The 25,356-nt window shown below is 42.3% G+C and overlaps 1 protein-coding gene and 1 non-coding gene across 2 annotated transcripts in view; both read right to left on the bottom strand.

Annotated features, from left to right (window-relative positions):
- LCMT1 (leucine carboxyl methyltransferase 1) overlaps positions 1 to 22,747 on the bottom strand; it is a 47,295-nt gene extending 24,548 nt beyond the window's left edge. The window contains exons 1-4 of the mRNA XM_075564641.1: positions 22,412 to 22,747; positions 8,160 to 8,251; positions 7,080 to 7,201; positions 205 to 281 (exon numbers count right to left, since the gene is read on the bottom strand). Of these exons, the coding sequence (XP_075420756.1) occupies positions 205 to 281; positions 7,080 to 7,201; positions 8,160 to 8,251; positions 22,412 to 22,524 (404 nt within the window). The 5' untranslated portion in view covers positions 22,525 to 22,747. The remainder of the gene's footprint in view (positions 1 to 204; positions 282 to 7,079; positions 7,202 to 8,159; positions 8,252 to 22,411) is intronic.
- LOC142423626 (small nucleolar RNA SNORA5) lies at positions 16,011 to 16,143 on the bottom strand. Its single transcript, XR_012779236.1, has one exon. It is a non-coding gene; the product is annotated as a small nucleolar RNA SNORA5 (small nucleolar RNA).
- Positions 22,748 to 25,356: the final 2,609 nt, after the last annotated feature.

Genomic DNA, 25,356 nt, shown 5'->3' with positions numbered 1-25,356 from the left:
GGTGCAAGGAAGAGTCACAGGGAAGACAGAGCTCATTTCAAAGCCTGTGAGATACACTAGAGGGGGATCTAAGGCCAGAAAGAAAGGGAGGGATCACAGCAAACACTGCCCTGCAGTGAGGTGCCTCGCGTTCAAGCCTGCCATCTACAGAGAAGATGCTCAATTCTATCAGACCCTTTTTCCATCCCTCCAAATCATACTTACTTGATGTTATGTATCTTCCTTGTGACTATCATTGGAAAGTCAACCTCAAAATACTTGCTTGGGAGAAGATTTTCATCCTGGAGAGAAAAACACAATATTCTTCATATATTCATCAATCACCTTTTATGTGTCATGCATTAGGTATCTAAGCCAATGGGGTATTTAATTTTTTAATCAGGTGAGTGATCTGGTTGGGAATTTGCTTTCCATTTCCAACCCATGGAGTGGATTTATACGAAGAATGGATGCAGCAAAACTGTTACTGGTCAGTGTCAATTCCAACTCATGGCGATCCCGTGTGTTTCAGAATACCCCATGTCCTTAGGGTTATCAATGGCTGTGATCTTTCACAAGGAGGCCACACCGGACCTCTTTCCTGAGGCAACTCTGGATGGACACAGTGGTTCAAGTGGTCAGCTGCTAACCAGTCTAACCTATCAGCCACTCCACGGAAAAAAGGTGTGTCATCTGCTTCCATAAAGATTTATAGCCTTGGAAACTCCACTGGCAAATCTAATCTGCCCTATAAATCCACCGTAATTGGGAACCAACGTGACAGCAGTGGGTTTGGGTTTATTTATTTTGTGAACAGAAAGTACAAGTGTCTTAGCAACCACAGGTTGAGACCAATGGGGAAGGTCAGAAAAAAATCAATGTAGTGGGTATGTACTTACTATCCTTTTTAATTAAGCAGAATAAATGACCAAATATCACAAAGTGTTGCATGTAGTGAAGTTGGTGTTATTTGGTGGAAATTTCTCCCCTCCTTCATTACAGTGAAGCCCGGGGAAAGGATAAAAACAAGCTCTGTGCTAGTCAAAAAGAAGGAAGGGTTCAAAGTTTGGCTTCAACACTTATTTGCTGTGAGGCCTTGGGAAGGTATCTAGGTCAAGGTTTTCTCGTCTGCAAAGTAAAGATAAGGACAGTGCCTCGTGGGAGGAGGGGGGTGAAAGTCAATGAGTGGCACGGTGTGGTGCTCAGACGGGACCACCCTGATAAGTACCATGTGCATCCCGTGATCATCAGTGTACTTCCTGCATCTGGCATAGGCACCTAACTGTGACCCACCGTAGCTATGTCTCTATTGGGTTGCAGTTCCCAAGAAAAGTAGGAAAACCCCACACACCAAGAGAGATCTCTGCTTCCCTTTCCTGCCTTTCCTCGTCGGACGGCAGCTACTCCATCCACTGAGTCACCACACCACCTCACCGTCCAAACAGTCAATCAGTTCTTCTGACTCTTCTCAAATCCATCCACTCTTCCGTTCGATCATCTCCTATCCAGATTGTAAGATTCACCTCCTACTCTCTTCAACTACACATGCCACGTTACCCCCAGATGTTCTACAAAGGGCTTAACAAGAAGCACGGAAAGCCACAATCTGGGCTATCTTCCCTGTCTCTTCCCCAAGTACTCCTTTAGCACCTGCTTGGCCTCTACATTTCTATTCCAAAAATATAAAACGATTTTTAAAAAAGAAAGAAAATTACAGATATCCAGAACCTGCTGATAGCTTTACTGTATCTGATATGCAAAGCAAGAAAGAAGGGGAGGTCAAGGATGAAGTTGTGCTGGGGCGGGGGTGGGGCAGGTGTAAACAGAAGACAATGTCAAGGAGTCCAGGAAGAAAAAGAATGTTTGGGAAGTGACTGGGGCAGCAGTTGTACAATACTGCTCGACATGACTGAACTATGGAATGATGTATGTATTAACTCCTAATTAATAATACATGTTTTTAAAAGATGATGTCCTTATTTCTAACTTGAGTGACTAGGCAGGCAAGAGAACTATTTAAATAGATGACATATCTAATCCTCACTTATCACCTACCTCATTATGCTACATTTACAAGAGTGAGAAACCTACTATGAGACTGTTTTATGCATTACTAGCATATGTCTGGCAGTAATGCCACCGAGGTGAGGGAGGAGAGTAACACTGGCTATGACCATAATACATCAACTTGGCCAGGCCAAGAGTTGGCAGTTAGTTATGTAATGGTACAAAATTTGGCAATTAAATAATAATGAAATTTAGCAGTTATAGACTAATCTAATCTGGCAGTTGTGCAATGATGTAATCATTCCCTATTTTGTAATCTGCTATGAACATCAGATTTTACATAATGTCTATTTCTGCATCATGAACCAGTCTTTGGTACTTAACCCTGTATGGAAGTGAGAAGTGGGGTGGTATTAGCAGAGAAAAGATATCGGGCACTAGATGGCATGTGGGGATGTTGCAGCTCCCTCTCAGGACATCATGAGGGGCAGCAATGATACGAAACCATTTCCTAGTCAGAGGGAAGGCCTAAGTCAGAGGGAGGGCATAGCATTGTGAGATTCAGTTACACTCTCCAGTGACCCGTGTAGAGAATGGTCCTCTTTTGAAATTCCTAAGAATTAGGCTTGGGCTTTATTTGGAAAAAGAAAAAGAAAAAAAGATAAAGACCGTTTCCTGGCATATCAGGTGATCTTACTTCCACAAATCCTACCCTTCCCCCTTAAAAGTTCCAAAATATACCTGTCTGTCTTTGGAGTAGGGTTATTACAAAATACTTGGAGGAAATATTTTGAGCATAGACAGAATTCAAGTTTGCTAGGTTGCTCTGGAAAACATTTTAAGAACTTTATCAACAAAGTTTGTAAAGTTAAAGACCGTTGAGAATGCCAGAAAACAAGAAATAATTAAAACTCAACTACTGGAGGGTAGAATACTGTCCTACAGCTTGTACAAGACTTCTTACTTTCCGGAGAACTTTTCCATGTATTTTATCCCATAAGAATTATGAAGCGGTCACCATGTGTAAAAAGCATTCCTGAAGCTTTACAGAGAGAGACATCCTTGTTCGTGGCTTTGAGAAAGGGGCAGGCAAAATGGCTCTGGCAAGTGATACTTCAACTATTTGCCTATGATTCTCTGTTGCCTTTCTGATGTCCCACCCCCAAGTAACTCACATGTCTGTCACTAGGAAACATGGGAACTATACAGAACTGGGAATACCAAATGAGGCAGACAGGAATGCCCGTGAAGATACTCCACAAAGAGGATGTGCATGGCTAACTGCTGGAGCAGCTGATGAAACTGAGGCTGGACTTGGACTCTGCTTTTCTAAAACCGTAACTCATGAAATCCCGGCCAGCCTGGCCCTTTGAAGGGCTATACTCCTCCCTTACCTTTCATGGTGGCAATGCCAGTTTCCCCTGTATGTTTCTTGCCCATTGTCTAAAATAGGGGTCTTCATGACCCAGTCTTGGGTTTTGAGATGGAATAGAACACCATCTCACAGAGCAGTGGTGGCAGGAAACGTGGACTGCTTGCTTAGCTAACCCCCTGATGCCAGGTCCAGGTGAAAAGTGGTTTCGAGATAACATGACCTATGGGCAGGTTTTCTTTATAGAAACACACAGAACTGCAAGCTTTCTTTGTAAAGAATCGGGGTGTGTGTATTTTAAGCTTTGTGGGCTAGATATCCCTGTTGAACCAATCAACTCTACTGCTGCTGCACTAAAGTAGCCAGGGACAATGGGCATGGCCGTGTTTCAATAAAACATTATTGCCCAAAAGAAGTAGCAGACAGATTTGATCTATAGGCTAAAGTTTGTTGACTTCTTTTTTTTAAGATAATAGAAAATTGTACAAAAAACCTTTTCCTATGAATATAAATGACAAGCAAAAATTTTTTAAATGTTTTCCCAAGAAAGGTGCAAATCTCCTCCTCTGTAATAACCCATACACCCCACCAAAGGAGGTAAATAAGACTCTCTATTACTGAAAAATGAGTATTACAGATTATGAGGTGGGGGAACAGCACGAAAACAATGCAAAGCGGTACCAAGTACACTGGAGGATTTCTCCTGTGGCCTCTGTCAACACTGACAATAGACATTCTCTCACGTCTCATTTCCTTACACCATGCCATGGGACAATATGAGATCCATAGAAATGCTGAAACACTCCCCTGAGCAATGAGAGGGGATACATACAGGAAAAGAGAATACATTTAGAGTGTGCTGAGCTAGATTCTACCCGCTAATGCCTCTGGTTATACAATGTAGGGGGATGTGCACCTATGTTCTTATTGCCCCATTTTCTCAAACTATATAAACCCCTCTCAGAACTCTGATTACTCAAAAAGTTACTGATGCAAATGCACTTCATAAATGTTAAGTATCTTATCTAGAATGAAGAAAACATGGCCAAACCATGAATACTTAGACTATACTGGATTTCTCCTTTGACTATGGAAAAGCTTGGAAATTCAGAGGACTAATGACATTCTTAACAGGTGAGCTGATTAGGAACCAAACAGATAAGCACTTTGGTGAATGCTCACGCACTCAAATTTATCTTGATTTATATCTGGAAGAAATCCAAGGAAATGCATGTGCTCTTTACTGCCATGTGACCAACCACATTAAAGAACCTATAGAAAACGTTCTTCGGGAAATCTTTGTAGGAAAAAGGTTTAGCTGTACAAACTCAGGTAAAGGAGACTGTGTCTGCTATTAATGAGGCTTAAGTTACCTTCTCTCAATCCCAACAGGGCAGTATGGGACCAAATCAGAGAATGGCAACCAAAGGGCTTTAGGTAACAGTGCCATGACCAAGTCTCCAAATTTCACCGCAGGCACCTGTGGGGCAAAAGATCCAGTCTTACCTTTACAGGTGGTCTCTGTCCTAGGCTCTGGAAAAATAACCCTTGGAATCACTGGGATACTTTTGTCTGGAATTTGCAGGCCACATGTGAGGGATCTGTGTTGTTCATGGTGCTATACAAAAAGGCTGGCCAATAGGAAAACACTTGCCGACAGCAACTAGCCTGAGAAGGCAGGAGCTTATGATACAGGACTGCCCTGTAGAAGCCCCGTTGGTGGATGAGAACTTATACTCTTGGGAGGGTGGTGCATCCCTAGGGACATGGAAGTTCCCCACTGGGAACAAACAAGACCTCACCCTACGTGTCTCTTCATTTGCATCCTTTTTTTTTGGGGGGGGGGGTGCTATAAAAAATCTGTAGTCATAAGTATAATATATACGGATATATTAAAAAAACAAACCCATTGCCATCAAGTCAATTCTGACTCATAAGGACCTTACAAGATAGGGTAGAATGGCCTCCTTTAGGTTACCAAAGCTGTAAATCTTACAGGAGCACAAATCCTCATGAATTCTCAAAGTCCTTTCTGTAAATTACCAAACCCAGGAGTGCAGTGGGCACAAGCAGGTCAAAGATTAAGGGGCATGAGTGGGTGCAGAGCTTTCAGCTGACATCCTGAAAAGACAATGGGAAACCAGTCCTGAACCTGTGATTCTCAAATGTGCAGCTGGATTCTGCCTATCTGGCAGTCTGAAGGATGGTTGTCCTTGTGACCACTGACTTAGCTGCAGATAGCTAGAGTCAGAGAAAGAGGAAAGGAGGGAATGTGCTGGGGGGTGTCTGGTGACCAGGACAGAGAAGTAGTAATAGGAGGACAGGCTCAATCCCCACATTGTAGCAGTGAGATTCAAGTGGATCCTTACCACACAATGTCATTAAGCCCACCATAAAATTTTAGTCCTGGTCAAAACTACAAATGAATTTGACTTTTTGTCAATACAATTCCACTTCGGACATGTTATCCACATGCCCAGAAAACCCATACATGGATAATTACATGAATTGTACTTCTAACCCAAAAAGATGTCCATAACTAGTTCCTGGTAATATGGGATGGTCCTGGGGGTAGTTGTGGAGGATTATACAGATGAGGTCAGCTGGGGAGATGGAGTGATCAAAGCATGAGTTGTAACATCACTTAAAAATTTGTGAATGGGTAAATATATAATATTTATAGATCTAGTATTAAGGTAGCAGAAGGACATTGGGCCACCACTCAAGTAGTTCCTCAATGCAAGAACACTTTGTTCTATTAAACTGGCATTCCATGTTGCTCATCTTCCCAACACAATCGCTGAAGACAGAGTGGGTGCATAAGCAAATGTGGTGAAGAAAGCTGATAGTGTCCGGCTATCAAAAGATATAGAGCCTGGGTCTTAAAGGTTTGCAGATAAACAAGTGGCCATCTAGCTGAGATGCAACAAAGCCCATAAGGAAGAAGCACACCAGCCTGTGTGATCAAGAGGTGCCAAAGGGATCAGGGATCAGGAATCAAAGAACAAAAAACCTATCGTTGTGAATGAGGGGGAGTGTGGAGTGGTGACCCAAAGCCCATCTGTAGGCAACTGGACATCCCCTTACAGAAGGGTTGTGGGGAGGAGACAAGCCTTTAAGGGAGCAGTGTAGCAACGATCAAACACAGAACTTTCCTCTAGTTCTTAAATGCTCCCCACCCCCACTATCATGATCCCAATTCTACCTTACAAATCCGGCTAGACCAAAGGATGTACACTGGTTCAGAGAGGAATTGGAAACACAGGGAATCCAGGACAGATGAATCCCTCAGGACCAGTGGGGAGAGTGGCGATACTAGGAGGGTGGAGGGAAGGTGCGGTAGAAAGGGGAACCTATCACAAGGATCTACATATAATCTCCTCCCTGGGGGACAGACAACAGAAAAGTGGGTGATGAGAAACATCGGACAATGTAAGACATGACAAAATAATCCTTTATAAATTATCAAGGGTGAAGGAGGGGGGAGGGAGGGTGGGGGAGGGAAGGGAAGGGAAAAAATGAGAAGCCAATACCAAGGGCTCAAGTAGAGAGAAAATGTTTTGACGATGGCAAAAAATGTACAAATGTGCTTGACACAATGGATTGTGATGAATTGTACGGGCCCCCAATAGAACGATTGGAAAAAAAATTGGTGAACTACCTGATCATCTTTAAAATCTTACTTTGAACAAATGGCTGACCGGAAGGAGCGCTCACATACCTTTAATCTCCAGAAGGTGGTGTCCATCCCAGCCCCGAGGTTGAGAATTTGACAATGACATTCGGTCTTGCGTAGAAATGCTTTAATAAGTTGACTGACCCCATGGACTCGAGCAAAATAACCTGAGAGAAGGCCAGGGAAGCAAAGCATCACACAACCACCACGGAAGAGCCGGGGCAAGAGAAGAACAAAACAGACAGCTGCTTCAACGTCAGATACTATGTGCAGGCTTTACGGGAAAATGGCAACTTTCAAATTCTCATCTTTTAAAAATGTGGTTTGAACTAAAGACAATGTGTTTACTATACCTTACTGTAAGAAAATAAAAGGTACAGTGTCCCATATCTTTATGAAGGAAAGACAGTTGTTTTATATCAAAACGTCTCATCCAAATGTTCCTCTTGGAAATATTCTTTTTGTGTCTATAAAGAAAGCTACTCAGCAGTCTGGTAAAACTAGAAATTGTGAAATCGCATGGAAAATAATATTTTAAGTCAGGAAGTTAAGCAGTGAATATTAAAATATCATATTCCTTTGATCTATACCATGAATAGTTTAAAGTTTTTATATAAAATGTTATCATAGACTTCAGGCAACCTAAGAGAATATACTGCTTAACTTCCTGACTTCCATATACCCACTTGCATCAAGTTGATTCCAAGTCACAGAGAACGTATAAAACAAAGTAGAACGTCCCCATATGGTTTTCAGGGCTGTAAATCTTTATGGAAGCAGATTGTCTCATCTTTCTGTTACAGAACAGCTGGTGAGCTTGAACCACCAACCTTTTGGTTAGGAACCTAATGTTAACCTACTGTGGCACTACGGACCCTTGCCATAACAAACAGCCACAGTAAATACGATATAAGCAGATTCTAAACCTACATAACTGGTGTTTAATCTCACCCATAAATAAAATAAATCATAAGATACAATGTTTATCAAATTAACAAAGTATTGTAGAGGTTGTTCATATACTGTTGGGAAAAGTGTACTTGAATATTATATGAACGAACCCTTAAAGCCTCAGGCCTCTCGGTGGATGAGGGCACACTGGGGATGGGAAGGGAAGTCACGCACCTCTGTTAATTTCTGGAGCCTTCCTCTCTTTACATAGCCGCACAAAGTGCTGGATGTAAGGGTCATGCCAGTAGCCGATGCTTACTGCAAACCTGAAAGGGTTAAAAAAGGAGGCACAGGTATTACCGATTAGTAGGTTTCACCAAGGTACCACTGTCAAGGTTCCAGGAACCACGCCAAGACTTCAGAAGAAAATTACCATGTTCCAATGGCCAAAATCAAACAGTGCCTCATTAAAAATTAAAACAGCATCACCCACCCATCCTTATATTCACATTCTACTGCCCATCACACGTCTCCTGGTGGTCATTCCTCACCTCTCTTTCTTCATGTCCCTAATTCCTTCCCACAATCGCAATCAGCAAATAACGTCACAGTTCATACAGATTTATTATCTCATTGGCCAGAACTTGTCACTCAGCTCCATTCAGGCAAACATGCTATGCCTAGAAGTGATGCACAGAGGGACATGGCAGCACTGCTACTTGAGCTTTTCTCAATGCAGCGGCCGATCACGGAAACACACAGCATACTCTCTGATGAACATGATTTGTCAGGAACCCAGCTGCTCAGAGGAAAAGAGCAGGTTCTCAAGGCTGTCCTCCAACAGCAAACTTGCTTAGTTATCTAAACTGGTTTTTTTCACACAGTGATCTGTGACCCATTAATGTCATTAAATCAATAAACTAATCTGTGAATCTGAGTTTACTTTATAAAATGACATAGAACAGAACAAGATAGGAAATATCTGTATTCATCAGATTAATGCACAGAACTTTCATTTCAAGGTCTACATGTAGAATGACTGCCATGAAAAAAGAACGTCCTTTCTCACTTGGGTGGCAGGCAGTTACAGATGAGATAGGGCACTGCCATCTGGTGGTAGAGCTATATTTGCAATTGAAGAAAAGGAAGAAAAAGGATGGCGCTTCAATGGTTTAGCCCTATAATGCCTGAATTTTTAATTTCAGGAAAAAATAATTCCTTGTTTTTATTGTTTACTTCATAGTTATCGATATATATAACAACCAAAATATATTTTTAAATATAATATTTGCAATTAAAAAAATGTAACCAAATTGTCACATTCGTCCATGGATTTACAATAAATGTTATAATTAAATGTTACGAAAACGTCGTGCTCGGCGTTACAGGGTGAGGTTATTAGCTGCTGGCAGACAGGTCAGCAGTATGAACACACCCAGAGGTTCCTGGCAATCTGCTCCTGGTGAAGACTGGGGCCTATAAAAACCTATGGGGCATTATGGGTGGAAGCAACCTGATGGCGGCACACACCGGCACCATTAGTGAGCCCTCACGGCACAACGGCTAAGAGGTTGACGGTTAACCTAAAGTAGAAAGGTCTTGCTATCTTCTTTATGTGCCACTGGGTCCATTCTGACTCTGTGAGCCTCTATCAACCCCACAGGACAGTACCTCTGTAGAGAAGAATGGCAGGTCTTTCTCCTACAAGAGCGGCTTGTGGGTTCTAAACACCAACTATCTGGTGAGCAGCCAAGTGCTCTGTCACTGCTCCATCAGGGAGGGACCCTTCTGTAACGGTTTATAGGCGAGGGATCCCCACTGTGTCACATATCACTATTGACAGCTGCAAATGAACGTGATGACAGTGATCAACAGTAACTGCACGGAGACAACTCGTCCCCCGGTTTGTGTGTTGGAAGAGGTTTTGGAAATGATCTAGGCAACCCCAACATGTAGAGCAAGAATCCTCTCAACAGTAACCAGCCGCTGCTTCCCACACTCGTAAGGCACACTCACTCCAGTGCTAAGCAACTGACAGAAGCTGGTCAATCTGTCTCCCTTTAAATACGCCCTCTTGGCCTTTGGGGTAATAAGGAGCACATTCTATTTCTCTTAACTCTGCATCATCAATTTAGTAATATTTAATTATCCTTGAGCACCTACTAAGTGCACTAGTTACTACAGATAAAGTAGTAAGACCCAGAGAGGAGAGAGAGAAGGACCAGACAGCGATGACAAAACAAGCAGATGACAATGCTGACTCCGTGTGGATAATGTAATGAATGTAAACTTCCACCAAACGCACATGCAAATGAGTGAAGAATAAGAAGAGGACAAAGAAGGTGGAGAGGAGCTGACAAGTTGAAGGAGGACTGTCATGCTGGGTTCAGTTACGAAAGGAAACTGCATGGGAGTCCTGGGAATCCAACAGGAGGAGGATTTAAGAGTTGTGCAGTCATCACCACTATCAATTTTAGAAGATGTTCTTCTTCATTTTACACACTATTATTAACTCTCCATTTCCCCCTAAGCTCCCCTGCCATAACTGAGTAAACTATTCATCCAGTTACTCTCTGGAGATTTGCCTATCCTGAATTTCTTATCCAGAAAAACACATAAAAAAACAAAACAAAAAACAGTAACAAGTTGAAAATATAACAATTGAAAAGAAGCATAAATATTAAAAACTAGAACAAATTGAAAATGGGCCAAAAGAGAGAATGAGTAATACTAATAGTCTACTTTCCACGTACAAGGTCTGATAGCAAGCAAGACCATTCACATCCCGTCAACAGTCAAAGGGGCTGCACTGGAGGCTTCACTCACATGGGAACCCTGCAAATGGATTCTGGGCCTTCTTTATCTTTATTTTGCAAACTGGGTGCTCAGAATTTTAGCTCTAAGGCAGCACCTTCCTACAGTCTTGGATTGAATTATTTACAGTCCTTGGATCACACAGGCTGGTGTGCTTCTTCCATATAGACTTAGCTGACACCTTATGTAAATGACTGTTAAGACAAGCTTTGAAGACACCATTCTCTCTGGCAGCTGAGCACCATCTGATTTCTTTACTACATTCTGCTGTAGCAACTCTGTATCTTCAGTGCTCTCTTCATGAGGGCAAGCATTAATTTGGACCACATTGTATTCAAAACTCATTACTCTCAAGTTGATGACAACTCTCACAGTGACCTTATAGGGCAGGGTAGAACTGGCCCTGTGAGTTTCTGAGACTGTGACTCTCTATGGGAGTAGAAAGCCACATCTCTCTCCCACAGAGCAGCTAGTGGTTTTGAACTAAGACCTTGCTGTTAGCAGCCCAACACATAACCACACCACCACCAGGCTCCTGTCAGAAAAAATTAGTCTTAGATTTGGTCAGTTGTTCTCAACCTTCCTAATCCCGCAACCGTTTAGTACAGTCCCTCATGTTGTGGTGACCTCCAACCATAAAATTATTTTTGTTGCTACCTCATAACTAATTTTGCTACTGTTATGAATCGGGTGACGCCTGTGAAAGGTTCATTTGACCCCCAAAGGGGTCACGATCCACAGGTTGAGAACTGCTGGATTAGGAGTAAAGGGGTGGAGTCTAGCCTGTCAATCATGTCATAGCCTGATGCCTCCTTGTTGGCATGGCCTTCTCATGAGGATTTCTGGGAACGTCCTCTCTTATTCCCTCGAGGTAGAACACACACACTCTCTCCTTCACATTCCTGTTGACAAGCCACATGGAGCCACAGTGATGGCAGCCAGACTCCACTGCCATTGGATACACAAGACTTTTCACCCACCGGCCTGTGATCTTCCTACATTTAGCATCATCTCACGTGCTGTGTAATTCTAAAGAGGAATTTATGGACTAGTATCAGACACATGGGCTAGGATCAGACACATGGACTGGGCTGGGATGTTTTCTCAATATACAATTGCTCTTTGATATAAAGCTCTCTCTTACACACGAGTGTCTGTGGATTTGTTTCTCTAGTCAACCAGGATTAACAGACATGCTTATCCTTTTATTGGGGAACATTATAAATCATCCCCATTGGAGCAGATGGTAATTCTATTGATGTTATAATTAATTTAACCAATGATGTAGAATTTAAAATTCTGTTGAGTAAAGTAAAATAAACGTACTTAAAAGCAAAAATGTATGTTAGACTAAAGTACAAAGATTATTGACTTCTAGTAAAAACCTAAGTGACTAGACACTAAGGAATGAGGGTTCGAGATAGGGCAAGACTTTCAATAGCACTCAATCACAAAGGCAATGCTATGCCTGCTGGATTAAATCATGTCACTAAAAAGCACAGAAAGCATGAAAATAGCAAATATTATGGTCGCCTAGAACTACCATTTTTATCAGCATCCTCAAAGCAAGAGCTTTCAAGCAATGTCTAATGACTTTCCAAATTCATAACCTTGGGATAGTCGTCGCCTGCTTCTTCTCACACTGACGCATCTCAGGCTTAGATCCCAGAGAGTATTCCAGATCCTTTCATCTGCTAATAGATGTGTTTGAGGTAAAGCCCAGTTCACTTAGTGGGATTCCAAATTGTATCCTTCTTGTGTGGGCTATGAAGGATGACGTGCACCTTACAAGGACAGGGTCTAAAACTCCTAATCGTCTATAATTCTCAGCCTGGGTCACCAAGAGCTGGCTGAAAACTACCGTATATACTCGTGTATAAGCTGAGTTTTTCAGCGCAGAAAATGTAACATCTTGGTCCGTCCCCGTCCCCCCCCCAGGTAACTGGACCAGTGCCTGTTACCTTACGGGTGATTGCCGTTTCTCTGCTGACACTGGAGGGCTTTGAATGTTTGTTTACTCACATCTAACCAATCAGAGCCGTCCTATGACGTGTATGTTTGAATAAGCCTTTTAAAGACCGTGTGCGAAGGATGGGGCATGAATGGATGTCACCTGGTCAAGCCCGACTAACAAAAGGAGGAAATCTCATGAAGCCTGACATAGAGTTAATAGCAAAGTGGGTTTGAGATGCATGGGAAGACATTCCAGAAGACATGGTGCGACGTGCCTTCCAGAAATGTAGCATTAGTTATGCTATGGATGGCAGTGAAGATTGCGCTTTGTATGAAAATGACAGCAGTGATGGTGATGACGGCGATCTCAGTGAGGACAGAGTCTATGATGACCTCACACCAGCTGAAGCTCTGCATTGGGATACAGATGATGATGAGGAATACAGTTTTGAAGGATTTTAACTCTTTACATTTTAGCTTGGTTGCTGATTTAGCTAGGGAATAGTATTCTTAAGGTATCATTGTTGATACCGTATTGTTTTTGTTGAACCTATTTTCCACTTACTGTACTGGTTTACTAATGTTAAATGACTTGTCCTTTTATTTTTTATTTAAAATAAATATTTAAATACATTATCCCACTGATGTCTCAATTTTTAGTAATTTTATTTTCATTTGTTTTGATTATGGAAGCTCACCAATAGCTTCTGCATTTTCCACCCTGGGCTTATATTCGGGTCAATCAGTTTTTCTGGTTTCCCAGGTAACAGATACCTCGGCTTATACTCGGGTCAGCTTATAGTCAAGTATATACGGCAAGTTAAAAGTGCCCAGATTGGGGACACAATACCAGACATATTCTCCCATTAGTAATCTATCTAAATAATGTTTACCTTTTTCCCCAATAGCACACTGGCAGACTTTGTTTACCCAACAGAAGTAAAATCACCTTCTCTGAAACAGACATTCCCCTCCTCCACTGCTGGACTTCAATTTCCAGTAAGGTACATTAGCCACTCTCATAGGGGAGTCTGTTGATTTGGGGTGACCATAGAACAACGCTATATGGTAGAAACTGATTGGTTTTCTTCTTCCCACAACATGAAAACCTGGTCCTATGTGATATGTAGATATTGTGCAACCTTTGTGTGTGTGTATTGTGTTACAGGAATAAACACCTTTTTCTTGTTGTTTATTCCTGTAACAGTAGTCTCATACAATATTTGTCTGTCATTGACTAAATTTGCTTACCATAATTGAATCTAGGTCTATGTCATGAGGTGTTTGTTTCATTGCTATTTTTAAGGGATGTATAGCATTCCACTATATGTATGCACTAGAGTTGCTTATCCATTCTTCTGCTGATGGATGTTTTGAGCTGTTTCCAGCTTACTATTGTGAACTGTGCTGCAATGAACATAGAAAAGTGTATGTCTGTCTGTGTTCGGTCTCTTATTTCTTTGGGGTATATGCATAGCAAAGGTATTATTGGGTCGTATGGGATTTCTATTCCTACTAGTTTTCGCTAGTGGTATCACACTTTCCACAAAAGTTGTACATATTCACAGACCCACAAGTGTGTATGTAAATTCCAATCTTTCCACACCCTCTTCAGCATTTTTTTAAACAGGGCTATCATTGTGGGTAGAAGGTGCTATCTCATCGTTGTTTTGATTTGCAGTTCCTGGATGCTAGTGAATGTGAGCATTTTCCTGTTTGTTAGGCATCTGAGTGTCACTTTGGTGAACTGGTTGTTCATGTGTTTTCCAACTTTTTAATTAGATTATTATTTTTCTCTTATTGCAATGTTGCAGAATTCTATAGATTTTAAGAATTAGACCCTTGTCCACATTGCCTTTGCTACAGAATTTTTCCCATGCCATGGACTGTCTTGTTACTCTTTCAATGAAGTTTTTTGATGTGCCCAAGTGTCTTATTTTTAGTAGGTCCCAGTCATCTATTTTTGTCTTCTATTGTGTGTGCTATCTAAATTATTTTTGGTAGTACATGTATGCCCTGCAATAGGGCCCTAAAGGTTGTCCCAGTTTTCTCAGTGAACCTAATATAGCTCTGGGATTTATTTTTAGGTCTCTAATTCATCTTGAGTTCATTTTTTCACTTTTTAAAATTCATTTAATAGGGGGCTTGTACAACTCTTATCACAATCCACACATCCACCCATTGTGTCAAGCACATTTGTACATTTGTTGCCATCGTCATTCTCAAAACATTTGCTTTCTACATGAGCCTTTGGTATCAGCTCCTCGTTTTTTCCCCATCCCTCCCTACCCCATTCCCTCATGAAACCTTGGTAATTTATAAATTATTATTTGTCATGTCTTATACTGTCCAATGTCTCCCTTCACCCACTTTTCTGTTGTCCGTCCCCCAGGGAGGGGGTTATATGTAGCTCCTTGTGATTGGTTTCCTCTTTCTACCCCATCTTCCCTCTACCCTTCTGGTATCGCTAGTTGAGTTCATTTTGGGGGGCATGAGTGATGTATGGGTCCTGTTTCATTTTCCTGCAGATGAAGAGTCAATTTTGTCAACACAGTTTTAAAAGAGACTGTGTCTCCCACTCAATGTATTCGGCCCTTTGGCAAAAATCAGTTGCCTCACTGTTTCGATTTTCCTTTCTTCCATTCTATTTCTCAGGCTTTTTACGTGTAGTCGGATTCTGTTATTATTTATCTTCTGATATTCATTGTAATGTAGGGTTTCTGTTTGTTTTTTTTTCAATTCTTTTGATTGTCCTCATGAGCATTCCCCATCTCTCTTGAAGACACCTAAACACTATTCTTTTACATTTCTGGTAATTCCAGGGGCTCTTTCCCCCAAATACTTCATTGGGTTGAGGTGATTTTCAGCTGCATGTGTCTATTTTCCTTGATTTTTTTGATGTTCTACAATTGACTGCTGTTTCCAAAGCTTAGTGGTGCAGCCGTTACTGGTATGGGGGACGTTGGGTCATGTAGGGGTGGCTGTCTCCATCACATTTTGGAAGAGATGTCTAATAAAACCAAAAACTCAAACTCGCTGTCATCGAGATGACGCCGACTCACAGCGACCCTACAGGAGAGGGTAGAACTGCTCCTGTGAGTTTCCAAATCCCGTATTTCTCCCTCTGAGTAGCTGGTGGTTTCAGTCTTTGGACTCTGTGGTTAGCAGTCAAATGTGTATAATAAGGACACAGAGAAAAGGGGAGACGGAAGGGGATGTGGGGAAGACTGCGGGAAAGAAGGGAGAATAAAATAAAATAAAATTAATAGCTATAATAATAAGGGGTCATCTGGATAGACCGAGATGTTTTTGTTTTCTTCGTGTCTGTAACAAAATTTATCCCTGAGCCTCAGCCGAGAGAACAGGGCCCATGAGTTACCATGTCTCTGTGGCAGCCTTTGGGCCGGTGTCTGCCATGGGTAAGGCTGGGACTGAATTTGACACAGCTGCCAGCCAAGATGCTTTTAAAATAACGAGAAAATATCGTTTAAGAGGGCTGATAAGACTTAATAGGTACCGTGAAAATATGTCTTACTGGGGAAAGGAGAGAAAGTGCACAAAGATAAGAAGGTAGGGCAGGAGAAACGTATTAGTAAGTAATCAGACCAGCAGAGGATTTATGTGTGTGTCTTTATACTTAGGTTTATGTTTGTTTATATTTAGTAGAATTAAAGAAGAGGTGAGAAAAAAAACAAAGAAAAAGAGAGAACGGAGGGGAAGAAGATAAAACGATGAAAGAAAAGGAAGGAAAATTCTATGCTTTGTCTCCATGAATTCACAAAAGGTGGCAGGGTGATAATAAACAATCACATTCTAGCTTTTTCCAGAATTCTAGCTTTCCCCGATGTGGCACACACGCCAAGCCTTCTCCAGCCTACAGGCATTCTTTCAGTTCCTCAAAGAATCCCGGCTGCAGGCGCACCCACTGCCTGAACACTCTCCTAAGCTTCTCCTTATTTTAGGCTCTCTTTCTCAGCTTAAAGCCACCGACTTGATTCCACGCTCGAGTGACACTGTGGACAATTTGCCAGCACTCAGCCCGGTATTACAACGATGTATCTCGTGGGTGGTTGAAACCTATCTGTGTCTCCCACTAGACTGTTTGAGTTTTGAACCATGTCTCTTTTCTTTATCATCACTCTCAATCCCCGAGTCCCCACAACCACACAAAGTAAGATCCTGGGACAAAGAAAGTCCTCAGAAATTGTTTTTAAGTGAAAAGACTCAACTAACGCCTGGCATTTCCTTTTTCTTGGAAACATACCTGTGCTCAGACACCGCCGCGTGACGGTGGACATTGCTGTGCAGAGACATACGCTCTGGAAACAGGCGTCAGTGCGGGACTCACTCTGCAAACAAATGCACGGGGTCCTAGAAAGGGCGCATCAGCCCAGGACTCCAGTGCACAATGAGGATCATAGCAACCTAAATTTTTCCTTCTCATTTCCAGCAACGAAACAGCTAGTAGATTAAGAAATCAACTCCATTTATAATAGCATCTAAGATGATAAACTATCTAGGAATAAGTGTACCTTGGGATGTAGACAAACAATGAAAATTATAAAACACTCCTACAACAAGGCGACAGAACAAATAAACACATGGAAAGACATTCCATGCTCATGGAGGAGTACAGTAATGTCAAGAGGGCAATACCATAGATAAAACAGTGTCAGTCAAAATTCCAGAAGCCTCCTTTACAGAATGTGAGGGACTAATCCTCAATTTTATGGGGAAACGAGACCCCAAACACCCAAAGCAATTTTGAAGAACCAAGTAGGAGGCCTCACATTTCCAGATTTTAAAACATATCATGAGCTATAGTAATTAAAGTCACAGAGCTAGACTAATTAAAGCAATGTGGTACTGATTTCATGGCTGGCATACAGCTCAGTGAAATATAATTGAAACCCCAGAAATAAATCCAAACAGTTATGGTCAGCGGACCTCCCACAAAGAAGCCAAGTCCACTCAATGGAGAAAGAACAGTCGCTTTAGAAAATGACACTGGCATAACTGGATTTCCACATGTAGAAAAGAGTGAGATCTATGGCTTTCTCAGATACAAAAATGAATTCAAAATAGATCAAGGATTTAAATGGTAAATCTAAAACCATAAATGTCTTAGAAGAAAATCAGGAGCAAAGCTTTGTCACCTAGTTTTTTCCCCCCAAAGACATTATCAAACACTAAAACGAATGCATGAACAATAAGAAACAAAATAGATAGCTGAGACCTCCTAACAGTTAAACACTTATGTTTACTCAAATGCCAATCAAAAGAGTAAAGAGGCAACATACAGACTATCTTTGAGAATGATAAAACCAATATATAAGGGAGTACCCAAAACACTGGCACTGCGCTGGGCTGAGAGAAGCGTTAGTAAGCGAACACGGAGCAACTTGTTGTGAGTTACTGCACCCAGTGGCTTCACCTGGGAAGGTTTTCTCTGGGTCGCAGTGAATTTTTCTGTAAAAGCAATTCCACACAAATCTCATTTTTTGTGATAGCTAGTTTAAGTGACCAGTATGTGTCTGTGAAATTTTGTTTCCTGCTCAGGGAAAATGACACAGCAGCTGTTCCATCAAACACAGCTTCCATGGACAGTGCTATGGGAAAAACTCAAGCATACGAGAAAAGGTGAAATGTCAATTGCTGACGAACTTCCCCAACGGACGAAAATGTCGACACCTGGGTGCATTTTACTTGTAGTGCATTCGGAGTTCGTTCCACCTGGTCAGACTGTTAACCAAGCTTTCTATTTCAAGGTTCTGAAAAGGTTGCCTAACAGTGTGTGACAAAAAAGGCCTGATTAGGTGTCAGGCATCAAAGACCCAGAACAAAAAAATCGTATCATTGTGAATGAGGGGGAGTGCAGAATGGAGACCCAAAGCCCACCTGTAGACAATTGGACATCCCCTTCCGGAAGGGTCACAAGGAAGAGACGAGCCAGTCAAGGTGCAGTATAGCACCGATGAAACATACAACTTTCCTCTAGTTCGACTCTAGACTTCTTTCCCCACCCCCCACTATCAAGATTCCAATTCTACTTACAAATCCGGCTAGACCAGAGCATGTACACGGGTACAGCTAAGAGCTGGAAGCACAGGGAATCCAGGACAGATAACCCCCTCAGGACCAATATTGAGAGTCGTGATACCAGAAGGGGAAGGGGAAGGTGGGCGGACAAAAGAGGAATCGATCACAAGGATCTATATATAACCCCCTCCCAGGGGGATGGACAACAGAAAAGTGGGTGAAGGGAGAGCAACAGCAGTCAGTATAAGACATGAAAAAATAATAATAATTTATAAATTATCAAGGGTTCAGGAGGGAGGAAGAGAGGAAAATATGAGAAACTGATACCAAGGGCACAAGTAGAAAGACAATGTTTTGAAAATGGTGATGGCAACAAATGTACAAATGTCCTTGACACAATGGATGGATGGATGGATTGTGGTAAGAGTGTTAAGAGTTGTACAAGCCCCCCCAAAATGATTTTTTTAAATGTATATAGGTTTGTCTTCTTTAAAAATAGGCCTGATGTGTGGCAGATGGGGGACTGATTTTGCCACCACAACAATGTACCTGTTCACGCTGCCATCTCAGTGTGCTAGTGTTTTGGGAAAAACAACAAAAACCATGCTTCTCTTGCTCCACACACCTGACTCACCCAACCTCGCTCTGTGAGCCTTCTTTTTGTTTCTGAGAATGGAGAGGGACATGAAAGGACAGCGATTTGCCGATGTAGAAGAGGTGAAGAAAGAAAAACGAGGAAGGTGTTGTCAGCCATCCAAACAGAGGAGTTTGAAAAATGTTTCCAAGAGTGGAATTGCAGATTTGACAAATGTCTTAAGTGTGATGGAAAGTACTTTGAAGGTGATAAGGTTGTTTTGTTTAAAAAAAATTAAATACATAACTTTGGGGGAAAGTTTTTGGGGGGGTTCTACAACTTAGTAACAAAAAGACAAATGATCCAACTAAAAACTGGACAATAACACTTTACCAAAGAGACTATCAATGACCAACAAACACATCAAAAGATGTTCAATACCACTGGGCAACAGAAAAATACAAGTCAGAACAAGAAGATTTCACCCACACGAGGATGACTGCTCCTCAGCAGGGTGCACTTTAGAAGCAAGAACATCGAGCCTTTGTGTCTTGTACTCTGGATGTGTCATCCAGAGGAGTCTGCCGCTGGAGAGGGATATTAATGCTTAGTAAAACAGAGGGTCGTGGACAGTTCGGCCAGTGACTGGGTTCAAACACTGGACCCAGGGAGTGTTCTGCTCTGTTGTGCAGAGTGCCACTATGAGTTGAAATTGACTCGATGGCCTCTAACAACAGGATGGCTAACGTCTCTTTTTCTCTTAAAGGAAAATAACATGTGTTCAAGGGGTTGCGGAGGAACCAGAAGCCACTGCTAGAGGGAATACAAAATAATACAGTCACTGTTCAAAACCGTCTGATGGTTCCTCAGATAAAGGGAGGTAGGAGAGCCATAAATATATATATATATTTAAGCACTGCCATTGAATCGTTGCTGACTCATAGCAACCCTGTAAGACAAGGTAAAACTTTCCCTCTATAGGTTGCTGAGGTAACCGTTAAAGGGAGTAGAAAGCCCCGTCTTTCTCCTGATGAGCGGCTGGTGGTTTCAAACTTCTGACCTTGTGGACCACAGCCCAACGAGTAACGGCTATGCTCTCAGGGTTCCATATGCCATATGATCCCGCTCCTAGGTATATAATATTGAGAGCTAGTAGAAATGACATGAACATACACACGCACACCTATGTTCATTGCAGCACTGTTCACAATAGCAAAACGATGTGAATATATGCTCTAAGGCCCCATTAGTAGATGAATGGTTAAGTAAAATGAGGTGCAGGCTCTACAAAGGAATAATATTCAGTGGCAAAGGACAAGGAATTCCTGAAACATCTTATCATGCGGACGAACCTGGAGAACATTATGTTTAGTAAAATAATCACACACAAGAACAAATAACGTTTGTTCTCACTTTTACAAATGATGAATGTTGTTGTTAGATGTAGTTGAGATGGCTGCAAATCGCAGTGACCCAATGTACACCAGAATGAACTACTGCCCTGTCCTACACCGTATCCCTACAATACTTATGTCTGGGTCCACTGCTGCAGCTTCTGTGTCCAACCATCTTACTGCGGGTCTTCCTCTTTTCTGCTGACCCTCTGCTTTACCAAGCATGATGTCCTTCCACAGGGACATATGTAGATATGATACATGCCCACGGGATGGGAGACAGTGTCTCACCACCCCACTTCTAAGATTTGCTAATGAAATGCTGAATGGATACACAAAACCTAATGCTCACTAGTGGTTACCAGGGGTCATGTGAGCAGGGGGGCGGGGCAATAGGGAGATGTATATCCTACGAAGTCATCACCTTTTTGTTTATAGAAATGAGAAAGGTGGCACTGACGATGGGTCGATTTTGCACAGTATGGCTGATGGAAATGATGTAAGCTGTACATAGGGAAATGAGATGAAGGGGGAAATGCTAGGTATTGTATGGTTTTATAACAAGAAGCTCAACCAAAAATAACAGCAGTCGGAGGAGAGCTACAAATGCTGATACTAATTAGGCACAGCCATTCATCTCCACGGGTTTAGTTCTCTCAGTCTGGGGGCTTACTGTCATGTCCTGGTGCGAGGGAACAGTTCAGTCAACTGGCTTAACACAGTCCTTAACGTGTATGTTCCACCACCCAGTGAGAAATAGTGTCTGGGGTCTTAAAAGCTTATGAGCAGCCACCTGAGACACAATTATTAGTCTTTAGCACTCTGGAACAAAAGGGAAAGAAGGAAACGCAAGGACCAGAAAACAACTAATCGTCTCTACAAACTACTGCCTTTTCTATGGTAAGACCAGAAGAGTTATGCGATGGTAACCAGAGTTACCACTACTGAACATTCTCATCCTAGTGTGCTGAGCAATCAATTCTGATAAAATCAGATACAAATGTGAAACAGAACTTCAAGCTCATAAAGAATCTAGACTTAATGGACCTACTGCGGCTGGAGGACGCGCCAGGACTATGGCCCTAAATGACTATTCAAACCTTTTCATCGCGCTTGATCCAAGTAACAGGTTAGTCTAAAAATGAAAGACTATCAATATTGACAATCTGCATTTCTTTAGTCTAAAAAGCAAAGACTATCAATATTGACAATCTGCATTTCTTTTTAAAAAAAGGAGAGAAAAAGATATAAAGTGAAGGCCGCCGTCATTTTAAAGCATGAGTGAGCAGATTAGGGGGCAGAGAGCTTTAAGTACATCGAAGTAAAACAACTACAACCGAAATTCGTAGCACGCTGACAGACTGTGAAGGAAGTAACCAGTGTCACTCTTATGTAGAAACTGTGACCCGGGGTCGGGTTTCGCTGTATTTTCACTAAAATAAAATTTTAAAAAATAAAAAGGCCCTGTAGCCAATAGTCGTCTCCTAGACAGGAACACGTCCACCAGGCTCACGGAATGCCCAGGGCGAGTCTCACAGACTGCAGGCGACCCTTCATTACTGATCAAAGAAACCAACCTCTCGGACGTGCTCGGCACAGGTACGGAGACGCCAAGCTCCCTTCTGAGTTCTTTAGAAACAGGCCTGCCTCTTCCGTAGGCCCCGAGCCCCCCAGGACCCGGGGAAGCCCGGCCTCGCCCCGCAGCCAGGTACCTCTTGCACAGAGAGGCATCCTCGCAGGTACCGCGCACGCCTTCGTCGTCGGTGTCGGAGCTGAAGGTGGAAGAACAGGAGGTTAGCGAGGGCTCCCTCAGCCTAGCGGCCATGGACGTAGCGATTCCGGACTGCAGGGCCCAGCAGGGACATGGAAGCGGCGTGGGCAGGCAGCGGCGGAAGGAGCGAGCCCCTCGGAGAAGGCAGGACAGGACAGCCGCCCCGCTTCCACCCAGCCAAGCGGACGCTGCAGACTCTCCACCCCGACGGCTTCCCCAAGCAGCCTCCCTGCGGACGATCCCCTGCGACCACAGAAGCTCACTGGCCCAACCTCTCCGCCCCCTCTCTTCACACCTGCGTTCATTGGAGAACACGCCTGGCCCCACCCAACTGACCCGGAAGTTTATCGGCCGGGCGTGACCCGAAAATGACGCCCGTCGCCGCAATGCTCTCTGGGAAATGTAGTCCTACGTGCTTTGCAGCGTTCCTAAAGGCGTGTTGTGGCTGGTCATAAAAACGTATGGCTGAGAATGATTGGGGCAGGGAATGTATGGATGTGCTTTATACAATTGATGTATGTATATGTATGGATTGTGATAAGAGTTGTATGAGTCCCTAATAAAATGTAAAAAAAGAAAAGAGGAGATAAAAAAGAAAATGATTAGGGCAAAGAATGTACAGATGTGCTTTATACAATTGATGTATGTATACGTATGGACTGTGATAAGAGTTGTATGAGCCCCTAATAAATTGTTAAAAAAAAACGTATGGCTAAAAAAAACAAAAAAACGTATGGCTATGTAATGAACTGTAAGAGCCCAGGTGGAACCGTGGTTCAAGCACAAGGTTGCTAAGCCAGAAGTGCAACCCGCCAGCCACTCGTTGGGAGAAAAATGAAGAGGTGGCTGTCTGTTTCCATTGGAAACCTGCGGGCCATTTCTACTCTGTCCTATAGGGTCACGGAGAGTGTGTATTATTAACTCGGGCTTTAAAAAAAAAAGGCAGTATCTGCGGAATTGGGGCAAAGGGAAAAGACTAGAAAACAATAGCTACACTCAGACTCAGCAATTTCACAACAATTTACTGGGTATTAGAAAACAATAGTTAGACTCAACAATTTCACAAAGATTTACTGAGTGCTGACATGGCACTAATGATTTTTCTCAAACAGCCTCCTTGATCTTCACAACGACCCAATCAGGTAGAATCATTAACTTAGATTCAAGGAGCTGGTGGTACAAAGGTGTTAATTGTTTAGGTCAAGACTATTTATCTAAAAGGTGGCAAAGCAATCTAGTCAATCCCGGATGCATTTATAAGGATTTGGGATGCTAATAAAAAGCCCTGAGTGCAGAGAAGGGGGGGAAGTGAGACTCCGGATAGAGCAAGATATGACAAAATAACGATGTATAAATTACAAAGGGTACATGAGGAAGGGGGGAGCGGGGAGGAAGGGGAAAAAAAAGAGGACCTGATGCAAAGGGCTTAAGTGGAGAGCAAATGCTTTGAGAATGATTGGGGCGGAGAATGTATGGATGTGCTTCATACAATTGATGTATGTATATGTATGGACTGTGATAAGAGTTGTATGAGCCCCTAATAAAACGTTTAAAACAAACAAAAAAACAAAAACAAAAAAAAGCCCTGAGTGGCTTATTGACTACGAATTGGATTGCTAGCCCTGAGGTCAGCAGTTCAAAATCGCCAGCCTCCCTGCAGGGAAAGATGAAGCTTTCTACTCCCACACAGAGTTACTGTCTCAGAAGCCCACAGTGGCAGCTCTGCCCTGTCCTGTAGAGTCACTATGAGTTGATATCGATTCGAGGGCAGTGAGTTTTGTGTTTGTTTGTTTGTTTTGCTATAATACTAATAATGTGGTAAGCCCACATGATCTGATTCCAGAGCCTATATTACATTCACTAAACTGTTTTGCATCTGAGACCCAAAGAGAAAGGGACCTCTGTGGGCTTTATTCTCCTGAGATCAGTTTGACTACATGCTCAGCTATATTCACAGGAAAAAAAGGTTCTTGCTGCCCTGGTAGCTATCTCTTTCTCCTGCCTTAACCACAAGGCTCCCTTGTGCTGTTTAGATATTAAGCCCTACTGGTGAAGAAAGTGAAGTATGTATTTAAATAGCATGGTAGGGAGGAGACTGCGGCAAATGTTTGAAATATAGTGGGGGGGGTGAGGGGTGGTAAGTGCTAGGGAGGCTGCAGAGATGTGGGGGGAAAGTTACATCTAGAGGAAGGAACAATAAATACATAAAAACAAAGATTTCTACTGTGACCCAATTGGAAATCTGAAATTTACTAACCATTTTATACAAGGAGATGGGAAAAGAATGCTGATTGGTTTTTGTGCTTCTACTGTATGCATTGAATTAACTTTAACATCTGCTAAATGTTGGCAAATGAACCCATTTGTGAATTTCATAGATGTGTATTCCACTAAATGTAAGCATTGTAACCCATATAGTCCCAGGGGAGTTACTGAAGACCAAATAGAATATACATTCTCTGAGCCTTACATTCATAATCAGAACTATTGTTTTCCCTAAATCACCCATGGTCACAGCATGAATATCAAATATTAATATTAAATATCAGTGTTTCCCCAAAGTGCTCCAAGTGTTTACAGGCAGCCTGGTCTGCGTCATAAATAAAATTAAATTACTGGCATTTACAAATTAGCTTAACAAAATGGCAACTTTAAGGAATCTGGAGGTAAAATAGTTAATATGGCCCAACATAGTGTGGTGCTTAGGCATTGGGCTGCGATCCACATGGTCAGTTGTTCAAAACCACTAGCAGCTCTGCTTTCTACTCCCCTAACAGTTACCGTCTCAGAATCCCACAGGGGGTCGCTATGTGTCCGCATTGACTCAATGGCAATGAGTTTGATATTTGGAGTTTGAGAATGTAAAATAAATAGGGCGCCTCTAAG

Source organism: Tenrec ecaudatus, chromosome 12, assembly GCF_050624435.1.
Source record: "Tenrec ecaudatus isolate mTenEca1 chromosome 12, mTenEca1.hap1, whole genome shotgun sequence".
Lineage (NCBI taxonomy): Eukaryota > Metazoa > Chordata > Mammalia > Afrosoricida > Tenrecidae > Tenrec > Tenrec ecaudatus.
Note: the sequence above shows the minus strand (reverse complement) of the source record. Positions and strands in the feature narration are given on the sequence as shown.